Below are 27,954 nucleotides of genomic sequence, written 5' to 3' on the forward strand. Positions count from 1 at the left end.
GAACCCAAAAGTTTTGGCTCAATATATTTTCTGCCAAAAATACCACAGTTGTTACATCAACCAACCAATCAATCAATAAAAATAAAGAATTCTGAAAGCTTCATACACCGTTTTGAAGATACCACACTTTTTAGGGAAGGATAATAAACGCAGTGTTGATGTTTTGGTGGAAAATATGGTTACCATGGCAATGGCAATTGACATTTTATTTTTTTGCATAGTAACAAATATATGTGCTATTTTAAGGCCACCGAAACCATAAATGCCATGAATTGCTGCATTATTATCATCATTACTAATACTATTACTAATATTTAGCATGATTTGTTTTTGAAAAACCCATATTGATTTTATAATGGTGGTATTATGGTGGTTAAGGCCCTGCTATAGTTGGTGTCGCTATAGTTAAACCAAAACCAAAATCTAAGGGTTACAACACATTGTATGGAACATATTACCTTTATGTTGTCAGGACAGTCATTTAAAATTAACTTGATCCGAATACTTTGATGTCTACAGGTTTTTTTCTTATGTGTTCTGAGAATCCATTTGTGAACTTTGTAGTCTGAGTGTGAAGAATACAATCATGACTGGCAAGATGTCAAAAGCTATTTACCAAGATATTAAAATCAAATACAACAAATCTGTTTAGCGTTAATTTATTACAATAACAAGTTAATACCAAACATTACAATTGATACAAAATAAATATAGTTAATGGAGTACCGTACCATTGTTTATAATCTGTAAATGCATCATTTTAAAAACGATAAGTTCTGCGCAGATTAAAATGTTGAACAGATGCTGCTTTTTTACATGTTTAGTCTATGTTTATAGCGTTTGTTAAAACACCATGTCTAATACCATTCCTTCTTCACAACATTTAAAATGTAAATGTATGGTATTGTACCAATCAAGATAAGAATCCATTAGATAAATACTGAAGGTCCATAAGAACAATATAGCTTTATGCTTAGAACAAACATGTGAAACATGTTACAACAAACTTCTGTCTGGGCTGTTTTACTAAATGGGGAAATGTTCATATCACCTGTTAATATTGCTGCCACAATAAGAGTACAAATGAGAGCACAATCCAAATTCATTAATGATAGTAATATCTTTAACACTTGTCTGACAGCTCATCGATCAACAATAAAACAAACTATCAGCAGTACAGCTAATGTTTCTTAAGTGCCCCATATAGGTATAGATGCAAGTTTGTCTTTAATATGTCCTGAAATAAAGATTTGCTTTCTGTTAAAATCCATAGGACATGTTCTAGTACGTCAATTATTGTAATCTTTGATAACAGTTACAGTTTTCTATTTAAAACAGTTGAAATCATACAATTCTCTGGGATATGAAATTACGATGACAGCTGAAATGAAAAAATTGGATTTAGCCACATAAAAGCAGGGCATGCTTTCTGATTCAGAGTACTATGATTGTCCACTTGACTGAACCACATCTACAGTATTTAAGCACAAAGACAGGGGAACCACTGTACTGAAATAAAGACCTGAATACACCCTCTTAGATGGACTTTTTGGAAGTTTTAAGATGAACAAAAAACAATTATTTGTCTCAAACATTGTACAATCACATAGCTTAAAGTTTACAGCAAAACTATATGAATGAATGAATAAAAATAAAAATCAGTCAAATGATTAAATAGCCTCTTAAATGTACTAAACATAGTCAGAAGCCATAGCTGAAATTGCTACAGCAAAAAGCAATTTTAATGGCCAAGAATAGTTAGTTTCTGCAAAAAAAACTAAATGAGAGAGCATAATTGCAAGTTTTCTCTATTATATATTAATGAAGTGCTTATTTCCGTCTATAAAAACAGCAACTACAGGATTTCGTAGCTTCTTCCGTATTTTAAATAGTTCAAAAGCCATTTTAGCATTGAAAATTGTGGTGGCATGGCAAAAAGTCACTCTGCATGCAGTATAACGGAAACCAAAAAAAACAACAAAAAGATACTATTCTAAGACCGCACACAATTCGAGTGCCGCTGGCTTCATCACAACAGCAAATCAGTTATTTCAGTCATTTTGCAACTAGCACCAATACATCAATGTCCAAAAAGTTCTTCTGTTGCACTGTAAGAGACACGCCATCGTCCTACTGGGCCTGAAACACGTTGATCTTGCTTGTATTTTTCAGAGTCTGTCGACGGTTACAAAACCAGACCCGAACCACCTCTCGGTCATAATTCAGCTCCTTTGCGATCTCTGTAATCTCTTGGCCAGTCGGAAGAGAGTTTTTCTCAAAGTAAGTGTTGAGGACCTCGATGGCCTGCGGCGTGAAGCTCGTTCTCCGTTTACGCTTCTTGGAGGGTTCTCCGCCCACAAACTCCATCAAGTTCTGCTGACCTTTCTGATTCCAGAGCTCAGCCTCGGCCAGCCAGCGCTCCAGCACGGGTTTCAGCTTCTGGGCACTTTTAGGAGTGATGTCAAGCTTCTCAAATCTTCAAACAAGAGGCAAAGTGTCAAAATGCTGGTCTTGGCGAGTATTCACGTAAACACAGTCATTTATGTTCTAAGTGAACGTAAATAGTTGAGAAAGAAAACGCATGTGTAACAGAATAATGGATCTGTGCGTAAGGTCTTAAAGTGACAGCAGCCTAATATACCTGCTGCCAAATTATGAGATTACATAAAAATATTTAAATGACAGTTTTTCCCCATGGTATCGGTCAATATTGTGGCCAGCGAAAATGCTGAGTGGCTAGTAACTTTTTAAAACCACTAGACATAGTGGCAAAAAGTTAATGTCAAGCCCTGTATATACAGTCAAACCAAAATTTATTCAGACACCTTGAACATTTCAATCATTAATACAGTTTATTCACTATAGTTTAAAAATGGTAATAAAATATGACAAGATCTCAGAGTTAAACTGTGTCAGGAAAAAATAATCTTAATTATGTCAGATAACACTTGAGCAAAACATGGTCAGGTCAAAGTGTCTGAATAATTTTTGGTTCCAAATTTTTATCAATTTTACTGGTAGTCCACTGTATGAAGGATTTTGGGGTATAATATGTCACAGTTTACTTTATTTTGCTATCCTCACTTACATAAATGAACTATAGTGTCCTGCACCCACTAGTAAAAATACATCAAAAATATAAAAAAAATGTCTGAATAATTTTTGGTTTGACTATATATATTTACAGGGCTTTACACAACATAAATGGATCAGAAGGGGTTGAATCATTTCTGTGCAGACCTGTAAGACACGTGAAGAAAGAAACAAGGAGAAGACAGAAAAGAGAATAACCTGCAGATGGCTGACTGACTGTATGCTGGACCCTCTGTAGCAGTGAGAGCCTGGCCCACTTGAGTCTGTGTCAACCCCAGAGAGAGCCGTCGAATCTTGAAATTCTTGGCAAACTCCCGGATCTCCTCCAGATTAATGGCCTCTTCTTCATTCACAGCAGACTGTGGCTCTAACGAAAACAAAAATTGAATAAGTACTTCTGGATCCTGTCCAGATCATAAACAACATGAGTAATTTACCCATGAGCCACTGAAACATCAATCTTTAAAACTGAAATCTGATCTAAACAGTCTTGAAGAATTGCTCCTGAGCTTCTTATGTGACTGAAGAAGGTTGTAAATGCAATACTGCAAACATAAACAGTAATGATATACTACCAGTAAAATATAAACCTACTGCTGACAAGCTGCCCCACCGTAGGCATGTCTCCACAGGCAATGGCACCAGTAGAGGTGAGGGGTGTGACTGATTTAACCACTTGTGGCTGGGGAGCAATGATCACTTTGGATGGGGCCACTTTCCCAACAGGACCCTATAGAACGAATTACAGCCCATCAACAAATATGACAATCATTTTACAAATATTTCTAGAGAAAATGTACAAAACTCACCCCCTGATTGTGCCAGGGCATTGCAAAGGTAATTTCTAAGGTATACTGAGTTCATTGCTATTAAATTGGTATGGTGCTACATGAGTGCTAGGCGGCTGCTTAGGTGTTCTGGACTGTTGCTAAGTGGTTGCTAGGGCATTCTGCTCATTGGAAAAGCAGAATTTTCTGTGGCGAATTTTCTGCAAAATGATATTACATTGCTTCTTGCATGTTTTGTGACATCTACAAAGCGAAATGACCAGTCAGTGGCACTAAAAGAGTGTACAGTTTTTTTAAAAACAGGTGAACGTGAATCTGCCATTTTATTACGCTGGTTGTTGTATGTATCGGGTGTGTATTTACAGGTGTGAGTTCGTTTATAGAATGAGGTTGTCACTCCCGTAAATAACCGTACTGTGTGTGAAAGTAACCATATTAAGGACTCAAATACAGGATTGACAACCGTATTCTGCTGCTGTGTGAACGTAGGTAGAGACATATTTCTCCAATGAGCCTATGTTGGCATTCTGAGTGGATGCTAGAGCATTGCTAGGTAGTTGCTAAGCAGTTGCTAGGGTATTCTGAGTGGTTTCTTACTCATCCAATTAAAAAAATATATAGTGATGCTTAGAAAGTACAAAAATGGTGCACAGACTACACAAAATGTTTACTATATATTTACAGACTAATGAAGAGCCATAGTGGGTGGCACTACAGTACCTGTGTGGTGGTTTTGGTGAGCGTCAGGGGCACGGTGGCTTTGGGGAGGACAGAGGCGGCGGATGGGGCAGCTGCTGTTGGACCGTTCCCTATTGTAGCAATGATCTGGCCCTGGGAGTTCAAGATCAGCTGTGGGGACACAGTCTGGACCTGCAGGCCTTGAGCGGGTAACGCAGAGGCTGCCGCAGCTCCAGCCAGTGATGCAGGGTTGACCAGCAGAGGAAGTGTTCCAATCACCTAAAACACAGGTATGAAACTAATGAGACGGGTAGGTAAATCATTGTGTAAGGAGGCTTGCCCTTGGGGAAATTGTGTCTGTTAAATGAATAAATGTACATTTAAATGTAGTACTAACCTGACCCTGTGCGTTGGTAATGAGTTGACTTGTGAGTCCTGCCACATTAGACATGGCGCTGGTGAAGATGGGAGTTGTAGTAAGAGAGCTGATGAACTGAGGCTGAGCTCCCAGAGAGGCTGCGCTAATCTGAAAAAAAGAAAAGAAAAATCCTGATTAAATTTAAATAAATTCATTATGAATTATCTTTAGCATTTTAAGGCTAGATGAGTTTCCTGAAAGAAACTAGCAATGCTTGTAAAAAAGCAAAAGAAGATTGGTTTTAGGTGAGCTTAGGTTTAAGATTTTACAATTTTCACAAAAAAGGTCCATCTAGTTTGCATATGATTTATGAAATATTTACATAATAATTATTATAATTACATAAAACACCTGCACAAAACAAAAACAGAAGATGGACTGAATGAAAATGCAAATTCACTCTCTGACAGTAGGTGGCGCTTATGGAACAGCAGCAGTTTCCTTGGTTTTCCTGTCCACAAAGCAGCGCTGCGCTTATAAACGCTACTTTATACAGAGGTAAGAGGAAAAGAAAACGCCACCAAAAATTTCTGAAGACAGCCAGTTCCCTCTCAGAGACACATTTATATAAACCCCAACCTCCAATTCAATATTTATATTTTTCTTCGAATATTTTGAGCATCACGAACAGTGAGCTTGCTGTGCATGGTACAGTATTTGCTCTGCTGGCATGACTCTGTTCTCTTTACATCCGTCTTCAGCGTGTTCTGTCTCTGGTCTGTGTTAACATTCTGTTTACAGACTTCATAATATTTCCACACAGATTACATTTTGGGAAATGATTGCAATGCAGTTTGTGCGCAAGTCCGGAATAGAGATCGGCCAAAATAAAACCGGAAAGGTTGCCAATTTATGGCTGGTTGACTGGTGCATCTCTAGCATCTGTAGTAGTACTTTTATGAAAGCAGTCTTTAAGAAATGTCCTTTTAAATATCCAGTACTAGCCAACAAGAATCCAATAAATAAATAAAAAAATCTGTAAAATTGGTTAGTCACCCATATTGTCCCAATACACTGTGCGTTCTTACTTCAAATCTTAAAAATACAATTTTCCACATATATGATTACGACTAATTCCTAAATCATGTCTGCGTTCATATCAAAAGTGTTCCCTACTCACAATAGCAGGGTTGATGGACAGGCCTGCAGTCTGAAGTGTTGCGACAGAGGCACTAGGCTCTGACACCTTTTGTACAACAGACGCGGTGGTGGCTGGCGTGGTCTGCGTTGGCTGCAGAGCCGCTTGCACGGACTGCAGAGCAGACACCTGGGGCTGCAGGACCGCCTGCGCAGGTGACTGCAGCTGCGTCTGGACGGAGTTCAACACAGTAGCAGCTGGAGAAAAAAAAAAAAAAAAAAAAGAGGCTGTTGTAACCATCAAAACAATTTCAAAAGAAGAGTTTGTATGCTCAGTAAAACACCTTGTACCATTAAAAATTTTCATTATTCTGAACTGCTGACTAGTCTATACAAAAATACCATTTCATATAAACACAATATGCGCATTTAATCCATGTATTTTAAATTGAATCTCATGCCAACAGAATTAATATAAAATATGCACTTTTTCTAAGATGCTTTGCACCTGATGAGTATGCAATATATATGTGAGTACCATACCTTGCAGTCCTGCAAACGGCAGCTTCAGCAGTCCTCCGGCAGGGCTGACTGCTGTGAGACCAGGGATGGTGGCGACAGTGGCGGTGGGTAAGGTGAGCACTGCCAGACCACCCTGACCACCCACAGACCCGGCCATACTCAAAGGAATGAGCAGGGGCTGACCCAGAGAACCCTGCTGGGCAAGCATGCCAGTCATCAGAGAGGCCAAACTATCCTGAGTCAGGACCTGGCAGTGTAATGGCAAACAGATTTAATTATTCAAATATTCAGATTTAGTTTTTCAAACATTCTGACATTTACAGGTACTTTGCTGACATTTGCACCTATTATGCCCCTTTTTACAAGATGTAATATAAGTCTCTGGTGTCCCCAGAATGTGTCAGAAGTTTCAGCTCAAAATACCCCAAAGATCATTTATTATAGCATCTCCAATTTGCCCCTATTTGGGTGTGAACAAAAACATGCCATTTTTGTGTGTTCCATTAAATGCAAATGAGCTGCTGTTCCCCGCCCCCTTTCCAGAAGAGGGTGGAGCCTTTAGAGCTGGAGAAACTCATAAAGCCAAAATGTCAGAAATTGTCAGGCGTAAGTACCGCGGTAGGGCGAAAAATTGACTTAGTCTTTGCACATTTGCTTTGTAGACACTGGATTGGTACTTCCGCCTACCTCACGCGTGACCTTTCCAATGTGATTACGTCATGTGTGCGGATTGCAGAGCTAGTGCAAGACGAGCATTTGTGGTTAAAAAGTATATACATTTTCTTTTTTTTTCTTCTTTTTTTTTAGAAAATGACTTTGTTTCGCTAGAAAAGACCCTTATTCCTCGGCTGGGATCGTGTAAAGCCCTTTGAAGCTGCATTGAAACTGCAATTTGGACCTTCAACCCGTTGATCCCTGTTGAAGTCCACTATATGGAGAAAAATCCTGAAATGTTTTCCTCATAAACCTTAATTTCTTTTCGACTGAAGTAAGAAAGTCATAAACATCTTGTATGACATGGGGGTGAATAAATTATCAGGAAATTTTAATTCTGGAGTGAACTAATCCTTTAAACAGCAAAAATATCCTCTTTTCAAAAAGGAAAATGGAGTTCACCTGTGGGCAGGCCTGGACAGTGATGGGTACGCTGGTCTGTGGCTGGGCTGGAGACACACTGATGGGGGCTGTGGAGACCACGGTCTGGACCGCAGGTGCTGAGACCTCCACAGACACTACATGAAAACAGAGTCAGATTTGCTGAAACCTTTTATTTTAGAATGTTTTCCAGGCATAGGAAACTTCACAAATGGTGGTGTCTCTTTCCAACCATGCATTTATGACAATTATGACTTTAAATGCTTCTTTGATGGTGGTGGCTTTGAATACTGGGTTGCTATGATACCAAACTAGTGTAGCTATTTATATCAGTCAATTTTATCAGCCTCACCAGCTGTAGTAGCGCTTGTGGTTACTGGACTGTCCAACTGACCCTCCTCAGCGGCATCCAGGGTCTGACCAGCGCCCTCCTCGCCCCCTGACTCCAACTTCCCATCAGCCCCTGAAGAAGACAAGGCTGTATCCACCTCCACCTCCAACACTCGGATGGTCTCCTGACCTGACATGACGATGACCTGGAGGAAGGGGTTTAACGGGTTATAAATGCTCTCCTTTCTGGGGTAATGGGGGCAGTGTTGACAAGATGAAAATGCGCCATGGTCTGTTATGGATGAGTTTACAACAGTGTGTGTGTATTCTGATCTCACAGACATTTTATTAAAATACTGATAAGGTTTGCTGAGCAAAAGAGCATGAAACTGTTGCAACTAGAGCAGGGCGATTTCATTGTGCTTTTTTCATTTTTATTTTATTATTTGTTCATTAAGGTGCACTTTTTCCTCCATTATTTTTTTTTTAATTAAAGAAATTAAATACTTTTGCAAAATAATTTCTAATAATAATTTAAAATCATGTACACACTTAAAGGCATAGTTCACCCAAAAATGAAAATTATCTCATAATTTACTCAGCCTAAAGCAATCCTAGATGTATATGACTTTCTTTTTCTTTCAATCAGAGTTATATTAAAAAATATCCTGGCTCTTCCCAGCTTTGTAATTAGATTGAATAGCGCCCGAGTTTTTGAAGTTCCAAAAAGTGCATCCATCCATCATTAATGTAATCTATACGGCTCCAGGGGGTTAATAAAGGCCTTCTGAAGCAAAGGCCTTCTCAAGCATTTTTGTAAGAAAAATATCCATATTTAAAACTATAAACACTGGCTTCTGGTAACAGCCGTATGCGAGTTAAGTTCAGGCAGAAGAGTGACCTCTGACCCGATGCATGACGTAGGATGTAGAAGTTGCGTAAACTTGGGTGAGAGTAGACACCTCTCGCGATTCAAACAAATAGGGCTGGGCAACAAACTCAAGCTCCTCTTCTCTTAGATCGAAATCCTCCAACATTTCTCTTTAAAAATTCTCATTTTAGACTTCTAATTTGTGACCGGTGTTTTGTTTTGCTCTATCCTCTGCGTTTCCGCGTTCAATATGTCGTGCGTCGGGTCAGAGGTTACTCTTCCGCTCAGAACTAGACGGCTGTTCCCGGAAGCCAGTGATTATAAAGTTATAAATATGGATATTTTTCTTGCAAAAATGCATTGCTTCGCTTCAAAAGGCCTTTATTAACCTACTGGAGTCGTATGGATTATGTTTATGATGAATGGATGCGCTTTTTGGAACTTCAAAAACTCGGACGCCATTCAATCCCATTATAAAGCTAGGAAGAGCCAGGATATTTTTAGATAAAACTCCGATTGTGTTCGGCTGAAAGAAGAAAGTCATATACACCTAGGATAGCTTGAGGGTGAGTAAATTATGGGATATTTTCATTTTTGGGTGAACTATCCCTTTAAGATCAGTAGCATAATAAAAGCCGTTTTATCAGACATGGTTGCCCCATTAGGACGATCCAATCCATGTTGAGATCACATGACCAGTAGAATACTATTCACTTAACCTTCCTATTACTGGACACTATGGCTCAAGGAATAAACAAATCACGGCATCAATTTTTGAAAACATTTGAGATCGTGAAAGACTGATTGTGATTCAGTTCAATTTGTTCATTTCAATGAATTGAAGATTCGCAGCATTACTCAAATGTGCTTGGAAAGTTCCTGTGTGACATTTTTCATATATTAAAATATTTTAGGAAAAAATACATGTAGATAATTATTATTTTTTCTTTAATATGCAGTGTTATATTAGTGCATTCATGATTAAATGTCATTATTCATTTATTGAATAAAGGCATGTAAAAGGCATGTAATTTTGTGCAGTATCACCCGGCGCTACTTGGCACGTTTAATATGCATTTAACAGCTGTACAAGAGGCTCAATAGTTTGAAAAAAAGCTAATTAGGAAAGAAAGCAGCAGAGGATGTTCTAATATGTTAACATGAAACCCATGTGAACTCAAATGTCAAGATGAGCTTTTGAAATCCAAGTGAATTCTGCTGTCTTTGACTTATACACTACTGTTCAAAAGTTTGGGGTTAGTAAATTTTTTCTTCATTTGTCTAAAAGAAATTAAAAAAAAAAAAAATGAACTGATTGTTTTGTCGCCTTGCGTTGGCTGCGTCATTTTGAATATCAATCATGCTAATCGCTTTCTTCCTTCCAGACGGTTCATGTTGTTCTGAAAATATTTGCGCATTGGAATGCTCAGGTAAGGTTATTAGAAACGACTTTTGTCTGTGTCATCTTGACTTCTTTGCTTGGACTCATTCGCTAAACTGAACAGCCAATCATAGTTCTCTCTCTCACTGACAGTGCGATGCCAATGGACGCCACCGTTTCAACATGCTCAATCGGCCAAAATACCTCCGACGATGTCCAACTAGAGCCAACCCAAAAACTGTGCTGGCCGACCAACGGCTTGGTGTGTCAGAGCCTTAACATTCAAAAAAAAAATTACTGACTCCAGACTTTTGAATGGTAGTGCATTATAACATAAAATAGCATGACAAAATTTCTAAGCTTTTGCTCAGCTTAAAGTCTGATCAAGCATTTTATTGAGATCATTTCTCAATCATGTTTCAGTCGAGATCAGAGAAACATCACAGGAGCAAATGCAGGACTCGGGCAGAGAGGGAAGCTCAGCTCAGCAGTATAGAGGCAGGAGAGGGTGCGTACCTGGTCGTCTTGTGCTGGGAATTTCAAAGTGCAGGAACCTAAAAGCTGAGAAAACACTTCTGCAGTCAGAGAGTGAATGGCTAAAGAGAACAGAGATGCCAAGCACACATTAGGACACAACCAACCAACCCAACAAGGACACAAGTGACATGAGTACAGCAAACAAACAAGAGCGTCTGCCCAAAAACTAGCATAAGCAATGCTTTCTGCAAATGCCTCACCACCAGAAGAGAATTGCTTGTGCTGTGAACATAGACTGAACACTCACACACATGGGGCATGAGGCTGAACATGTGATGAAATGTTAAGGTACATCTGTGTTTTGGTAACACTTCATGTAAGGTTTGAGAATTATGTCTATACCTGTTCATTGACAGTGAGTGGCGCATTGTTTGCAGGGAGATCCTCGGTGTCCATGATGACGTCTAAGCTCTGAGGAGATCAATGATTCTGCATAGTGGATGAAGGGGATGTTACCAGCTCCGCAGTACCACCTGAGCGAAAAAATACTAGTCACTAAGGATGCTATCAAAGATTAAAGTCACCATGACATAACAATTGACCCCATTTACCTTCTTCATACACGCTCCTGGTCTTATTGTGAATGATTCATCATGTTATTTCAAAATGTAATAACTTGCTCTGTCACAGAGACAAGTTTCCTTTTCATCAAAACTTCCCCTACAACCGCCTGTCAGAGACCAATTTCAATGATTCAGGGAATTTCTGGATAAAATTAAGACCTGTCCTACATTTTTTAATCACTAAACACAATTTCAATCAGAAATACTTGACATTAAGGAAGAAAATTATTATTTTAAAGGGTTAGTTCACCCAAAAATGAAAATTCATGTCGTTCAAAACCCGTAAGACCTTTGTTCATCTTCAGAACACAAATTAAGATATTTTTGATAAAATCCGATGGCTCAGTGAGGCCTCCATTGCCAGCAAGATAATTAACACTTTCAGATGCCCAGAAAGGTACTAAAGACATATTTAAAACAGTTAATGTGACTACAGTGGTTCAACCTTAATGTTATGAAGTGATGAAAATACTTTTTGTGCGCCAAAAAAACAAAATAACGACTTTATTCTAGTGATGGACGATTTCAAAACACTGTATCATGAGGCTTCGAAGCTTTACGAATCAGTGGTTCGGAGCATGTATCAAACTGCCAAAGCCACGTGATTTCAGTAAACGAGGCTTTGTTATGTCATAAATGTTTCGAAATTTCAATGGTTCACCAATGGGGGGGGGCATGACTTTGGCAGTTTGATACACGCTCTGAACCACTGATTCAAAACAAAAGATTCGTAAAGCTTCAAAGCTTCATGAAGCAGTGCTTTGAGATTGCCCATCACTAGATATTGTTGAATAAAGTGTTAATTATCGTGCTGGCAATGGAGGCCTCACTGAGCCATCAGATTTCATCAAAAATATCTTAATTTGTGATCCGAAGATGAATGAAGGTCTTACGGGTGTAGAACGAATTGAGGGTGAGTAATAAATGAAAGAATTTTCATTTTTGGGTGAACTAACCCTTTAAGACCTGTCCCACATTTTATAATCACTGAACACACAATTTCAATCAGAAATACTTCACATTGAGGACTAAAAATATTTACGTTATAAAGGAACAAAAACATGTGACTTGGTACAACTAAATCTGACAAATATCACATTTCAAGCAGAAATACTTCACATTGTGGAAGAAAAATTATGATTTTAAATATTAACTTATAAAGGTACAAAATATGTGACAGCACAACTAAATCATTTTTTCAATCAGAAATACTTCACAATATGGAAGAATGATGTTGATTCAGATATTAAGTTACAAAGGTGCTGAGCAACTAAATCTAACAAATAATTTACAATAAAGTATCCCATTTAATTTTCTACTATAAATATAAAACATTACAATAGGGTCAATTACTTTTAGTTGTCTCAAAACTACTAGGTTACTGCAATATAAATACATAGGTTATTTATTTTTTAAATTTAAAATATGATGGTGACTAGCAGCACACCCTTAAAAAAAAAAAATAAAAATAAAAATCACAATTGTAAAGTTTCTGCTATAATACCATAGCTTGTGACAAATAATGTTAAGATTTTCCAGTAATAACAATAAGTAAATAGCAACTATTTTTGGCGGGAACTATGATTACCATGGTAAAACTTTGTAAGGCATTGACCAGATAATCCTGACGTAGTCAAGTGTGTAACGTCACGTCTATGACGCCGGCTCTCAAGGTTGTCAGCTTAAAATATTAGAGCCCAGGTACCTCATAGTAGAATGTAAACAGTTTTTAAATATTTACTACATTATTTCCATGGGAAAAAATCGACTAAATATGTTCCAATGCAATCACTGTGCAAGCGCACTGTAAGATACATGTCTTGCATTATCATTATGCGCATGTAAATTATCCTAAAAACAATAGAGCATTATGTAAGCCTTGCGCATTTACGTTACACACATCAAGCAGGCCTGTGAGGCACTAATGCAGCCCTCCCAAACACATTGACAATGCAATAATAAAACTCTCCCCACGGGACACACACTTCATCTATTGACCACACTCCTCACATGCCAATATGCCATGACTCGGGACGGCATTTGATGTATTTCCTTTCTCTTTATCATAAATATATAAATTATGCTAATTAAGACCATTGCATATTAACCAAAAACTCATTTCGCTTCCTCGAGTTGGTATAGCGTTGTGCGAAAATCCGTGCAAGCTGTGATCATATTCACGACTTACCCGCTGAAAGGTGGGATATTTTCTTTATTTCTCCTCCTTCGGCGAGCTTTGCCACAGTTTCTTTTAAATATGCATAATTAAAAATTCATCTCACAGCTTCCGACGCGCGCTACGAATGCACACAAAAGAGCTATTTGCATTGATAAGGAGGCTCGGGAAAGCGCTGGTTCTCTTTTCAACTAAATATTTAATGACGTCTTTCCGTTAACTGTCGTGCCGGTGAAGCAAGTGCACCTTAATAGCCAAGGTAACCCCTTATCTGCAGAAAAGTGCCTAAAAATTAACACAAATTTGCTCTTTTTGCACTACGTCATGAACATAATTTATGCAGGCCAAGTCTTGCATTGAAAAAATGGCGCTGGCTCGACAGAACGGGAGCGATGGCCGTCTTAAAGGGACAGTACACTGTGTTGCTGCAGTTCACTGCACGATTCAAACCGGTAATATTGCTAATATAGCTAGTGTGAGGTTATGCTCTAATGGTAAAATTACTACTACTAATATTATTTCTACTAACAACGGGATCAATTTAATATTATTAATTATTATTGTTTATTATAATAATAATGACAATAATAATCACTTTGTCATGCTTATATTAATATTAATGTCATGAATATTGGCCTCTGTGTGGTTTTAAAGTTTTTTAAAGCTTTAATTGAAATCATATAGGCATATTTTATTAGGCTAAACGATTCCATGTAGGCTAAAATATGAATAAACAGAACAAAACAGACAATTGTTCATTATACTATTCAAACCCATGACTCAAATTATAATATAGGTCTGTGAGGTCATCCACTAATAGTAGAATTACTAATATAAGATCAATTTATTATTATAAATTATTATTATTATTTATAAAAAATAATGACAATAATAAGATTTTTTTATGCATATTATTAATATTAGTTCCACATTATTATATATGTTTCCCAAAAATGATGTGCATAGGAATACTTAAAGAATTTAAAATATTTATATTCATGTCATTCTACTTCTGTGCAGTTTTTAACATTTTTTAATGCTTTAAAGGAAATCATATAGGTATATTTTATATGATTCAATGTAAAGTATGACCAGAACAAAGACAATTAAATTGTTATTTACAATTATTAAAACTTGCTCATGGCTTTTCCATACACTCTAAAAAAATACTGGGTTAAAAACAACCCAAGTTGGGTTTAATATGGACAGACCCAGCGATTGGGTTAAATGTTTGACCAACCTGCTGAGTAGTTTTATTTAACTCAACTATTGATTAAAATTTACTATATGGCTGGGTTCATTTTAATATAATCAATAGTTGAGGTAAATAAAACTACCCTGCAGGTTGGTTAAACATTTAACCCAACTGCTGGGTCAAAACAACCCAATCGCTGGAATTGTCCATATTTAACCCAACTTGGGTTATTTTTTAACCTACCATTTTCTAGAGTGTGCTTACAAAAATGTATTCCTTTAACAGATGCTTTTATCCAAAGTGACTTTCGACTGAGGAATACTACAACAGAAGTGAGTAAAGAAATAGAATGCTAAAGAAAAAAAGATTGGCTACAACCCAAGAAGTTTAATCTTCAATTATTCTCCAGAAATGATCATTTCAGGGGATTGCAAGCAAGTGCATCTTTTGCGTTGTATATATGAATCTGTGAGAAAGCTTTATGGAAACCAGATGCATTCAAGTTAAAATGTTGCACTTTCCTTCTCAATGAAAAATATATATACATATAATCGAATGCATACTGATTTTTACAATCGATTTACAAGGCATATTCCTTTTTTTTTTTTTTTAATGAACAAGCTTATGAAAGAGACACCGTGTCTCTGCACACACTCTGTGTCTTTCCTCTGTTGCCAAGCCAGCTGGCAAACACTTTCATTTGCATGCATTAGCAGCATATTGCCATGGAGCTCAAAGGGGAACTGGGATTGCTGAATACAGACGAATCTGTAATTATTCACATCCAATACAGGCCCCAACTAATAGAGAGCACTTTCGTTTTATATACATCTGATAAAAAAGAATTATACATTGCAATTAAAAGGCTATAGAAAGTGATAATTTTAGTTTCCTTGACAAAGCCCTGTCCAATAAATGCATCTTTATAGGGGTGTGGACCCACCCATAAAAATGCATTGATGACATTTAATTTAATCAGACAGGTGCAAAACAAAATTTGGATCACCATTCCTATTCAAAGTCTAATATGTAATATATTGGGTTGAATACTGCAATTAAATTAAAAGATCTTAATGAAACCTCTGCTCTGCTTGGCATACTTCCCAGGGCCCGTTTATGCAATATTGGGTTCATCAAGGTGTAGAATTGTTCTAACCCTATATGGGTAGACAGGAATTCATATTACATGTTGACAATGTTACTGGGATTGTAAATGGGAAACTATGCAAAAATAAAATTATTCACATCCAGTATTAATAATGATGATGCATATTCAAGCAATGAGAGAAGAAAAAGACACTTCAGAAATAATGGGGCATGTTGTCACACTATATGGAGTAAGATATCAAAATTAAACCTGCCAATAAACAACCTAAACTTTTTAAAATGTTCCAAAAAGGGTGTTTTCACAGTAATGCCATAGAAGAACCATTTTTGGTTTCCTAAATAATCTTTCAGATCAGTTCTTAATAATCTAAAGAAACTTTTTTCCACTACAAAGAACCTTTTGTGAAATGGAAAGTTCCACAGATGTGAAAGATACTTAATGGAGCCATAAATGCCAATAACAAACCTTTATTTTTACAACCCAAATTCCGGAAATGTTGGAACATTTTTTAAATTTGAATAAAATGAAAACTAAAAGACTTTCAAATCACATGAGCCAATATTTTATTCACAATAGAACATAGATAACATAACAAATGTTTAAACGGTGAAATTTTACATTTTTATCCACTAAATGAGCTCATTTCAAATTTGATGCCTGCTACAGGTCTCAAAAAAGTTGGCACGGGGGCAACAAATGGCTGAAAAAGCAAGAAATTTTGAAAAGATTCAGCTGGGAGAACATCTAGTAATTAATTAAGTTAATTGATATCAGGTCTGTAACATGATTAGCTATAAAAGGGATGTCTTAGAGAGGCAGAGCTGTGAAAGAGTGTGTAAAAAGATTGTGGAATACTTTAAAAAACAATGTTCCTCAACGTCAAATTTCAAAAGATTCAGAGAAACTGGAGAAATCTCTGTGTGTAAGGGACAAGGCCAAAGACCTTTATTGGATGCCCGTGGTCTTCGGGCCCTCAGACGACACTGCATCACTCATCGGCATGATTGTGTCAATGACATTACTAAATGGGCCCAGGAATACTTCCAGAAACCACTGTCGGTAAACCCAATCCGCTGTGTCATCTGCAGATGCCAACTAAAGCTCTATCATCCAAAAAGGAAGCCATATGTGAACATGGTCCAGAAGCGCTGTCGTGTCCTGTTGGCCATGGCTCATTTAAAATGGACTGTTTCAAAGTGGAAAAGTGTTCTATGGTCAGACGAGTCCAAATTTGACATACTTGTTGGAAATCACGGACGCCGTGTCCTCCGGGCTAAAGAGGAGGGAGACCTCCAGCATGTTATCAGCGTTCAGTTCAAAAGCCAGCATCTCTGATGGTATGGGGGTGCATAAGTGCATACGGTATGGGCAGCTTGCAAGGTTTGGAAGGCACTATGAATGCTGAAAGGTATATAAAAGTTTTAGAGCAACATATGCTCCCCTCCAGATGACGTCTATTTCAGGGAAGGCCTTGTGTATTTCAGCAGGACAATGCAAAACCACATACTGCAGCTATTACAACAGCATGGCTTTGTCGTAGAAGAGTTCAGGTGCTGAACTGGCCTGCCTGCAGTCCAGATCTTTCACCTATAGAGAAAATACGTCAAAAACGACCACGAACTCTTCAGCAGCTGGAAACCTATATCAGGCAAGAATGGGACCAAATTTCAACACCAAAACTCCAGAAACTCATAACCCTGATGCCCAGATGTCTTCACACTGTTTTGAAAAGAAGAGGAGATGCTCCACCATGGTAAACATGCCCCCGTCCCAACTATTTTGAGACCTGTAGCAGGCATCAAATTTGAAATGAGCTCATTTTGTGCATAAAATTGTAAAATTTCTCAGTTTAAACATTTGTTATGTTATCTATGTTCTATTGTGAATAAAATATTGGCTCATGTGATTTGAAAGTCTTTTAGCTTTCATTTTATTCAAATTTAAAAAACGTCCCAACATTTCTGGAATTCGGGTTGTAAGAATATATTGTAGGCTTTTCAGAAAAGTGTAAATGGAAAAACAAAAACTGTAATGAATAAATTACACATAAAACTTGCCCTTGCTTAACATTTATAAAAAAATACCCTTATAACTTGAAACCACAGTCCAACCTTTCAGTTAAAATATATCTCCATTATATTGTTGACTGTTGTGTGAATATGCTACAGTGTAGTTTTGTTCACTTGTTTACCCAATAGCTATTACAAAATATATTTTAATTTAAGAGCCTTTTGAACTTGAAAACAACATAAAACCACTGCTGGAGAGCTACACATTTGTTTAACTGGACTTTTGACTCTCAAACGCCTATAATTACTGAGATATCGCCCTCATGATATCTTCCCTTTGTGATAACTGCCCTACATAGGCTATACAACCAAAATTATATAATTTGTAATGTATACATAATAACTTAGTATTACATTTATTTTTATAGAATAAAGTGGGGCTTACAAACACTTTCATTTTCGACAAAATGTTAGTCATGTATTTCTCTTTAACAGGGAGTGGCGTCCAAAAAATGACGCGTGCATGACGTAGCTCCGCCCAACACAAATATACTCAAAGGAAAGCCCGACGAAAACAAGGAAGTAACGAGCAAAAAAGACGAGGAACTTTGAGTAAACCGTATATTTATTGTGAAATAAACGCAGAATTCGGACTGTTGAAATTCTCGTCCCCTAGAATATTTTATCTACAGTGAGGAACAATGAACAACAAAGGTAAATACGCGATCACCTCCGCTCTTCTGCTATTTTGCTTAGCCGCTTCCTAGCAACTACCAATGGAGTTAGCCTTCATAACTGACTTACATAACAAACGACTTTACATTCTGAACTCTTACGGATTATGCGCCAAAAACGTCTGTCGTCGACTACCTCATGACGGAAACTGTAATATTTAACGTAGTAATGTCTTATTTCAGCGGACTGGCTAATGTTTTGAAATGAAAACAGATAAAGGATAACTAGCTTGGCTGCTACAGCGCGATGACGTGATTAGAAAGGTGACCTCATTAGGAGAACGAGACGCTCACAACCTCCGTTTAATCATTTAATTAATCTAATTTACATGTGCTTCATAAATATACTGTGGTATTAAGAACAGTTTGCTTATTTTTTATAATGTAACTTAGCTGTCAGTTAAGACTGGCCTATTTGCCTCTTATTTTTTGCTATCATTTTCATTTTTAGATATGCATATCGTCTTATTTTGTAATTTAGCTGTCAGTTAAGACTGGCCTATTTGCCTCTTATTTTTTATTATCATTTTAATTTTTAGATATGCATATTGTCTTATTTTTTATATTGTAATTTAGCTGTCAGTTAAGACTGGTCTTTTTAACTCTTATTTTTCTATTCTCATTTTCATTTTTAGATACACATATTATATTTTATTATTTTGTGTACATTTATTATATACTTTGAACTAATGTATATTTAAAACATCCTAATTTATTAATTTAAAATTGATAATTGATCCACATTTCATGACTATTCTGGTTTAACGTCGGCATGAAACGGAAGTCGCGATAGTCTTTTCTTCCCTACTGTGACATGGGTCATTGACGAATAAGGTTTTTAAAAATGTAAAAAGCAAAACAAAATGGAGATATAATTAATTTTGAAGTTTTATTAAGTGTTAACAATGAGATTATGTGGTTTTTATAATCAGTTAACACTGCTTTTGTCATTTTTTACAATATGGACAAAATTTGTCACCAAAAGTCAAAAATTTCAGTTTTACCGAATGACACTTGTTTATACCAAATGACGATATTTTCAAATAGTGCTAACAGGCTCATGATACTGACCGCATGACTTGATCCAAAATGGTCCCTTTATATTGGTTACTCCGAATGACATCAATGAAATTCATTTTTCCGGACATTCTTTCTCACAACAAAGCAACGACTTCTACACATAATTTTAATACCATTTTGCACTATGTTGATATATGAGGTTATAAAATCATGCCAGAATAAAGAATATATACATTTATTACATTTTTAGATATTTTAATCACAAATGAAATGGCTGTATTTGGACGGTTAAACCGAATGACCTTTTGACACTTCAAAATCTTTAAAATACCTTTTATGTAGCAAAATATAATTAAAACCTTTTGGATTCAATAAAAGAGATCTAGTTGTAATACCTTACATACTTTGGATGTGATATCTTTGTTTTTTATTATTATTAAGGCCTTTGGACAAAAAAAAAAAAAAGACCCGTCACGTCATTGACCCATATATATCCAAGTGAAACAGCTTCTCAAAGAAAAAATTTAGGGCGGGATTTTCTCCATTGGGAATTGATTCGATCATTGGAATGTTGTGGTTTGCTATTGCTTTGATCTCATATGATTGACAGGTTGTCTATCCCTCACACCAGTAAACGCGTCTTCAGAGAAGAGATTTTATTTTGATTAAAGATTATGAGGGCTTATGAATAAAAAATGCACAGATAAATCATTTATAATAAATACTGCAATATTCCATGAAAAAACAAGAATGGTCAGTTTTGATTTCATGGTGACTTTAAAGAAAACCGCTGACTGGTTTCTTTTGGTCAGTATCTTTAGTACATATTACTGTCTATTTCACAGTAAATCAACATAGGATTCTGTCGTGATATTAATTTGACTGTTTTTTTCTGCTTTGTGTCTATGCAGGTTCATATCCACAACAAGCTGTTTACCCTCAGCAGAGCACAGCACCCGTTTACCCGCCTGCTATGCAAGTCCCTCCTCAGGTGTCTCCATATCCAGATGCCCCTCCTCCATACTCTGAGGTAACCAGTACTAATTACTCTCTGTCTGGTCATGTGACTGTGCAATATCTCATTACAGTATAAAAGGAGCAGGAAAGGCCCTTTAGAACTATGTTGTAATGTAATCAAGTATTATATTAGATAGCAACATGTTTTTAAACGAGTTTAACACTCAAGATTGCATGTTTCCTTACTCAAGACTGCATTCTAAATATTCTTCCCTTTTCTAAGACCATGCATAATTTCTGGAAATTGGCCTTGATTGATCCATCTGTGACAGACAAAGGCCATTTTTAGCAATGAATTAAGGCCCATTCACACCAAGAATGATAACTATAATGATAAAGATATAGTTTTAAAAATGGTTCGAAATGTAAAAGAGTAGCAAAGTCCACACCACAACTAAATCAGTAACGGCACAGAGAAACAACATCATTGGAATCACTTTCATAGCTTCTTTTTCCAGCTGATGAACAATGAAAACATTGACAACCAATCAGAATCCATCCTGCTTTAAAGACCTTAAGCATTTAAAGCAGTAGACGACGCAGCGTGTGGTTATAATAAACAGAACAATATTTTGTGTTGGTGTGAACACTAATATAGTTATTGTTATAGTTATCTTTATTGTTATCATTCATAGTGCCTTTAGTCAATGTGAAACTCTCAAATGAAAGAGATATTCTAGCCAGTATGCTAGATTTATAACAAATAAATGTGATGTTGAGAAAAATTAAGCAATAAGCCAAAAGAGGCCGTTAATTTCAGTGATTTTGTTATGAGCTGTTCTTTATAAACCTTAAAGGGTTAGTTCACCCAAAAATGAAAATTCTGTCATTAATTACTCACCCTCATGTCGTTCCACACCTGTAAGGCGTTCATTCATCTTCGGAACACAAATTAAGATATTTTTGATAAAATCCGATGGCTCAGTGAGGCCTCCATTGCCAGCAAGATAATTAACACTTTAAATGCCCAGAAAGCTACTAAAGACATATTTAAAATGTGACTACAGTGGTTCAACCTTAATGTTATGAAGCGACGAGAATACTTTTTGTGCACCAAAAAAACCCAAAATAACGACTTTATTCAACAATATCTAGTGATGGGCGATTACAAAACACTGCTTCTTGAAGCTTTGAAGCTTAACAAATCTTTTGTTTCGAATCAGTGGTTTAGAGCGTGTATCAAACTGCCAAAGTCACGTGAACCATTGAAATTTCAAAACACTTATGATGTAACGAAACCTTGTTTACTGAAATCACGTGACTTTGGCAGTTTGATACACGCTCCAAACCACTGATTCGAAACAAAAGATTTGGAAAGCCTCACTGAGCCATTGGATTTTATCAAAAATATCTTAATTTGTGTTCCGAAGATGAACGAAGGTCTTACGGGTTTGGAACGACATGAGGGTAAGTAATTGATGACAGAATTTTAATTTTTGGGTGAACTATCCCTTAAATAAAAACCCTTTTTTAATAAAACTGCAGTAAAAGTGATTTTTGATTTATGGACTATACAATCACAGATTTGTGTTTATCTGCATTTTAAAATGGCTTTGAGTGCTGCACATTTGAAATGTCTTTTATAAATTCTGTCATCCCATACAAAAATTCTATGGTTTTTGCATTGTTTACGTTTTTGAAATGTTTCCCTCTTGCAGGTTTATCAGCCCAGGTATATGGCTCCTCCCCCAGCCCCTGGACAGATGCCCCAAATGACCTCAGCATACCCAGGTACTCAGATGTACATGCCCATGCATGCTCAGACTGTGCCAATGGGAGCCATGGCCCCTAGTGTCCCAATGGCTTATTATCAGATGGGGCCCGTGTACCCTCCTGGCTCTACCGTCATGATGGAGGGCGGATTTGATGCTGGAGCTCGCTTCGGGCCTGGCACCAGTGCTTCCATTCCTGTGAGTATTCACAGTAAACCTGTTGTATTTTATCAGCCAGGAAGTAATATGCATTTATATTAAAGTGTATCTTTGACAAATTTCAACCTGCTTTGTATTGTTAGTATTGTTTGTATTGTTACAATGTCTGTAATGTATGTAAATGAACAATGTTTACTTGTTCTCCTTGTTACCTGGGCTGAGAAATTCATGTTTATTTGTCAGCAAAAATCTAGTCTTTTGTCAGCAATAGTTTTGATAGCTCCAGGGCTTTCATGAAAACTACAGATTATACTTTTGCATTTTTGTATCCCCATCCACAGACAGTCGAGTTGACAGAGGGTTATAAACAGAACAGTTATTGTAAGGGTATGTTTATCACTGAAAATTGTATCATACTATGTCTACTCTTTAAACAATGGCAACAGCTTTCTTACCTGTACGAGACAGTGTTTTGTTTCAGGAGGTTGGGCGGAACTGACAGAATGGCAGTTTCTTTCAGTTTTTCCCCTCCATTTGGCCTAAAACACTATGTTCGTGGTCATCCAGTTTGAAATGTTGACTACAAACACAGGTTTTTTTAGATTTTCCGTAGCAGCGTTCTCTCCATATTTAAGATTTTTTGCGGCATTTAGCCGCTGCCTACAATGCACTGAATCCTTCACTGGAAACCGAAACTAACTCACTCTCGCTAAACGTTTACTCTTTGAATTCTTGCACCTGGAAACAATACAAGTCGACGGCATTATGACTGAGGCCTGTTTACACCTGGTCACTTCATACGTTTTCTCTGATCGGATAGCTATCCGATCGTGAGAAGACCAGGTGTAAATGCCCTCCAAAGCGCATTTGAGACAGATTTAAATCTTGACCGCTTAAACCACTTTAGGAGGTGGTCTGAGACGCATTCCAGTCAAAACTGAACAAGTCTAAACGCATCTGGTTGTTGAAACCACATATGTAAATTTTACTCCTCCCAAAAATGATAAAAAATAAACGTGAGAGCGTGTTATAGGCTAAATAACATGTTATAGCCAGATGTGACAGCGCTACTGCAACACTCATCGCCGCAGATGAGAGTTTATCTTCAGCAAGGAGACACACAAACTAACGCAAATGAAACTGAAAGTCTGCCGCACTCTCTCCTATTGCGGTCTTTGATTTTGAAATTAGCTGATGATCAATAAAATGCAGCTTACATTTGTTGCTTTCGGTGATGTGAACTCCATTAAATCTGCATCATAGATCGGATTTATATCCGTTTTGTGGAGACACATTTGTGTGGCCAAGTGTAAATGGAATCATTTTGCTAAATCAGATCAGTAAAAACGCATAAAGTGACCAGATGTAAACAGGCCCTTAAAGTTTGCTAAGAAGTATTTCCTACTAAAGCGAGGCGGGATTTGACTCTGGTAAGCATAAACATAGCAGACTGGTGGGAGTGGCCTTCGACTGCAACATGCCCAGTGCATTATGGGTGTTGACAACAGCCTTTTTTGTGTTTTCTCTAGTCAGGTAGCACCGTTTAAAAAAAACAACAAAAAACTTTATACTATAAATACTTTTGGATTCAATAAAAGAGATTGAGAGACTTGTACTACTATAGGCAGCAAAGTTTTACTGAAAGCCTATATTGACAGTGGTGAAGTGCCGATTTAGGCAAATTCAGTTTATGTCGGAGGACCAGGACATCAGATTAGACTTTTATGACCATTTCATCACAGGTCCTTTTGATTTCTTGAGACGTGGGACAAAACATGACTTACAATTTTACCTGATAATAGTTTTGAAAATTTCATCATTTACACTTTGAATTTAATCAGAGAAAGAAGAGGTTCATCAAAAAATGCACATTTATCTGTATGCATTTTGCTTATATTATTATGTGAATATATATGTATTAGTTATTTAAGGTAATTGCATTTATATTAACCATGTCATCGTGTTATGTTAACATCATCACCCAAATTTTAAAGAAATTATGGTATTTGGTATATGGTATTTTAATTGGTATTTCCCTCATTTTGTTCTTAAAATGTGATTTTTATTTTGTCCACAATGTCAGCTATCAACCTGTAAGTTTGATGACAAAAAAAGTGAAGAAAATATTAGTCATTAGTTTTTATCAGTAATTTATTAGTGGTTGTGCCGAACATGTTTACTCATTAAATTTTTTTTAAATACTTTGGTACAAAAACTTTTGTGCATTTCTGTAGCCTGTTTTGCCCCACTACTCGAGAATCAGTTAAAAGTTACAACTTGCTAAATGTTCTTGTGACTAAAAATCCATTTATGTATTTAAATTAACATATTTTTCTCTATATTTAAGCCTCCACCACCTGGACACCTCCCTAACGCGGCTCAGATGGCTGCCATGCAAGGTGCAAATGTTGTGATGACACAACGCAAGGGCAACTTTTTCATGGGCGGCTCCAGCGGCGGTTACACCATCTGGTAACAGTTAGCATCACCCTGGGCCTGGACCGAAGCCCTCCTTTCCCTCTCCCTGGTTCCCTTTACCTGTTCTCCCACGCCTGCCTCCCTCGGGGCTGCTTGGCTAAGCCACAATACTGATTTAATCTAATGGAATGTAATATTTTAGAGCCCCTTACTCAAGGTACAATACTCCACTGTTGATATAATTGTGTAATAACACAGTTTTTGTGTATTCACAATTAAAACCGCTTTCAAAAGTGCATGATATTTGTAGGTTTGAACTTCTAGTGATCATATATGTCATAATTATTGGTTGGCTAAGACGACTTTTAAGGTGAAAACCAGGTCATTTTTACCTTTATTGCCATTGGCATACCTCGTACAACTTCATTTTACAGTACATTTTCTAGTTTTTGGTTGTCTTCTTGAGCCGGAGATCATGCCAAGAGAACTGCCGAGCCAGTTTGATCATCTGTGTAAAGTAGCTATGCACTTGAAACATTCTCTTTGAATAGTATGCTTAACTAAGCCTTTCATTCCTATCATTATTAAGGTCTTGTCAGATATGTAAAATGCGGAAGTAAGCGCTCTCAAATTCAAAGAGAAAGACGTGTTTACAAATTCAAACAACGGTGGAGTATTGTACCTTTGGGCAAGCGTATATAAATATTATCAGGTGCCAAAACTGCACCATTATTTAAAAGCAAAGGAATTTACATATGAATGAACCTAAATGCAGTAAAAGAGAGCGAACAAGATAAACAAAAGTTGGATTTTTTTTCAATATTTTCCCTCCTATGTCGGATACCCAGAGCTGTACATATAGCCGTTTAGCGTGTGTTTATGTGTGTTCCAGCTCTATGTGCAACTTCACAAACTTCTTTAGCATTTTCCACAAAGGTAAAGTTGTTTACAAAGGTCAGGGCTTAATCAAGAGACGATTTATTTTCAGTATTTTAAATTGTTTGGCACATCAAGCATTTTGTTTGTTTGTGGGGAGCTGCTTGTACCAAAGATCTGGACTAGAATGCACTAAAGCTTTTTGCTTTTTGTAAGTCTTCTGTCAAAGTACATCTGCACTCAGATTCATACTGAAATAAGTAAACATATCATATTTAGATGATGGTGATTGCTTTGCAGGTGTCACGCACCAGGCAGAGCACACCACTGCTGTGACTGCATTTTGTAGGGGGTTGTGTTGAAAAATATGTTTCCTAGTTGCATCTTAATGTTTCTGCATGCACTTTTCAGTCATTTTGTTCTTAATAAAGAGTTATCATTGTTAAAATTTTTTAGAAGTACTAAAAGATTAATTTATGTGCACTGTCAACCAATTCTGAAATGTTTTTTTGCCGATTTCTTTTGTACATATGCTTTTAAATACAAAAACAGCGTCAGTCATACTTGTTGCTGCATTGATGACTTTTCAAAGCAGTACGGTAATGCGTAGTAGCATATAAAACGGCTTTTGTTTGGCTGAGAAATTGTGGTGTTGATTTGTAAATGTTTCACAAGAGATTAGTTTTCCTCTCACATCTGTAACGTGGTTTAAAAATGTTTCACAAAATACCCGACATAAAAGGAAAACCTACACCAGCAGTTGTCTCCACCACTTTTTGCTCTTATAATTTATTTAATTGTAGTGCTGTCAAACGATTAATCACGATTAATTGCATCCACAATAAAAGTTTGTTTTACGTAATATATGTGTGTATTGTGTATATTTATTATGTATATATAAATACACACATACATGTATATATTTAAAAAAAATATATATGTATTTATATATAATTTAAACTATATATACGTAAGTATTTTATATATAAATATATTTTTGTTAAATATACACATGCGTGTGTGTGTGTATTTATATATACGTAATAAATAAACAGTACACACATAGTATGTAAACAAACTTATTTTGGATGCGATTAATCGTTTGACAGCACTATTTAAATGATAAACCTTCATTTACCCTTCAAAAGCAGCCGTTTTCTGTTTGACACTACAACTTATTAGTTCTGTAGCAGTTACCTGTATTATATCTGACTGTAATCTAAAATGCTGCTTATTTTGCTTGGTAACACTGAGGTGAAATGCTTACAAACGCTCACTCGAGTTTATTTTCCATACGTTCACTGGTATCCCATTATTTTTTTGTCATTATACCATATATATTTTCTGATCGATTAAAAAAAACAAAAAGAGAAAAAAAAAGAGGGAATTTTATGCGAGCCTTGCAAATGGGGCTCATTTTTAGGCTTTACACGTTTCAGGTGCATCACTGGGTATCCGACACTACAGTTCTAAAGGTTTTGCCTTTAATCTTAATAAAAAAAAAATATAATAAAAAAAAAAAAAATACATTTATGTAGATTTTCTCTCTGCAAATAATGGAAAAAAACATTTCTCATAACTTTGCCAAGTATGCTGGCATTGCCTTAGCACCATTTATATAATTTTCTGTGATTTCTTATGTAGGTTTTTATTTTAGTTTAAAACTTCTGACCTGACTTTTATGGCATTCCTTATTCAAATCCCATTTCATTTATTTTTAATTTGCTATGAAAATAACATAAGGCAAAAAACATGAGGGCAAAGCCTTCAGAACTCAATATCTGTTTCAATCTTAGCGCAGCATTTTCTCATGGCATGTGCCACCTTGTGTTTGTGTATGCAATGTAGCGGATACACTGCTTATCTTGAGCCTCAATACCATGACAGTCACGGATGGTATACGTCTTTGTGGGCACTACAGTTCAGGGAACCCTTTTGATTTTTTTTTTCTATATATATAATATAAAAAAAGATTGTGATGGGTTATAATGGATGCATACTGCAGCATCAAGGAACAGAGGTCCTTCCTAGTTTGCTACATGACAAAATGATCTCCAGTGAAAAATGTGGTGCACTTAACTTTTTTTATACTAAACCTTAAGTATAAAACAAAATTTAGAATAAAAGCTATTTTGAATTTTGACCATCTGTGTTGTAATATGTCTTTCAACGTTTTG

The 27,954-nt window shown here is 36.5% G+C and overlaps 2 protein-coding genes across 6 annotated transcripts; one reads left to right on the plus strand and one right to left on the minus strand.

Moving 5' to 3' along the window:
- Positions 1 to 643: 643 nt before the first annotated feature.
- Positions 644 to 13,915, minus strand: pou6f1 (POU class 6 homeobox 1). Of its 3 annotated transcripts, XM_051879707.1 has the most exons (12): positions 13,542 to 13,915; positions 11,133 to 11,263; positions 10,770 to 10,814; positions 8,024 to 8,207; positions 7,693 to 7,808; positions 6,598 to 6,823; positions 6,098 to 6,312; positions 4,957 to 5,085; positions 4,602 to 4,838; positions 3,688 to 3,823; positions 3,292 to 3,460; positions 644 to 2,476 (listed from the first exon to the last, which is right to left on the minus strand). In XM_051879707.1, exons 2-12 carry the CDS (start codon positions 11,184 to 11,186, stop codon positions 2,131 to 2,133), a joined length of 1,857 nt encoding a protein of 618 aa, XP_051735667.1. In that variant the 5' UTR covers positions 11,187 to 11,263; positions 13,542 to 13,915; the 3' UTR covers positions 644 to 2,130. The 3 variants fall into 3 exon arrangements, with proteins under 3 accessions (XP_051735667.1, XP_051735668.1, XP_051735669.1); XM_051879708.1 differs by lacking the exon at positions 10,770 to 10,814; XM_051879709.1 differs by lacking the exon at positions 13,542 to 13,915 and having other exon boundaries at positions 10,770 to 10,849.
- dazap2 (DAZ associated protein 2) lies at positions 13,461 to 27,920 on the plus strand. Of its 3 annotated transcripts, XM_051879720.1 has the most exons (5): positions 18,341 to 18,555; positions 20,507 to 20,625; positions 22,271 to 22,522; positions 22,825 to 22,870; positions 24,831 to 25,085. In XM_051879720.1, exons 1-5 carry the CDS (start codon positions 18,543 to 18,545, stop codon positions 24,854 to 24,856), a joined length of 456 nt encoding a protein of 151 aa, XP_051735680.1. In that variant the 5' UTR covers positions 18,341 to 18,542; the 3' UTR covers positions 24,857 to 25,085. The 3 variants fall into 3 exon arrangements, with proteins under 3 accessions (XP_051735681.1, XP_051735680.1, XP_051735679.1); XM_051879721.1 differs by lacking the exons at positions 18,341 to 18,555; positions 22,825 to 22,870 and adding an exon at positions 13,461 to 13,551 and having other exon boundaries at positions 24,831 to 27,920; XM_051879719.1 differs by lacking the exon at positions 22,825 to 22,870 and having other exon boundaries at positions 24,831 to 27,920.
- Positions 27,921 to 27,954: the final 34 nt, after the last annotated feature.

This window comes from Ctenopharyngodon idella, chromosome 22, assembly GCF_019924925.1.
Source record: "Ctenopharyngodon idella isolate HZGC_01 chromosome 22, HZGC01, whole genome shotgun sequence".
Classification (NCBI taxonomy): domain Eukaryota; kingdom Metazoa; phylum Chordata; class Actinopteri; order Cypriniformes; family Xenocyprididae; genus Ctenopharyngodon; species Ctenopharyngodon idella.

Excerpts from the sequence above, each read along its gene's own strand:
- dazap2 (XM_051879719.1), top strand. Across the intron at positions 20,626-22,270 it reads CCCCTCCTCCATACTCTGAG|GTTTATCAGCCCAGGTATAT; the intron begins GTAACCAGTACT and ends TCCCTCTTGCAG. Across the intron at positions 22,523-24,830 it reads GCACCAGTGCTTCCATTCCT|CCTCCACCACCTGGACACCT; the intron begins GTGAGTATTCAC and ends TCTATATTTAAG.
- pou6f1 (XM_051879707.1), bottom strand. The coding sequence starts at position 11,186 with ATGGACACCGAGGATCTCCCTGCAAACAATGCGCCACTCACTGTCAAT. Across the intron at positions 6,824-7,692 it reads CTGTCCAGGCCTGCCCACAG|GTCCTGACTCAGGATAGTTT; the intron begins GTGAACTCCATT and ends TTACACTGCCAG. Across the intron at positions 6,313-6,597 it reads GCCGTTTGCAGGACTGCAAG|CTGCTACTGTGTTGAACTCC; the intron begins GTATGGTACTCA and ends TTTTTTCTCCAG.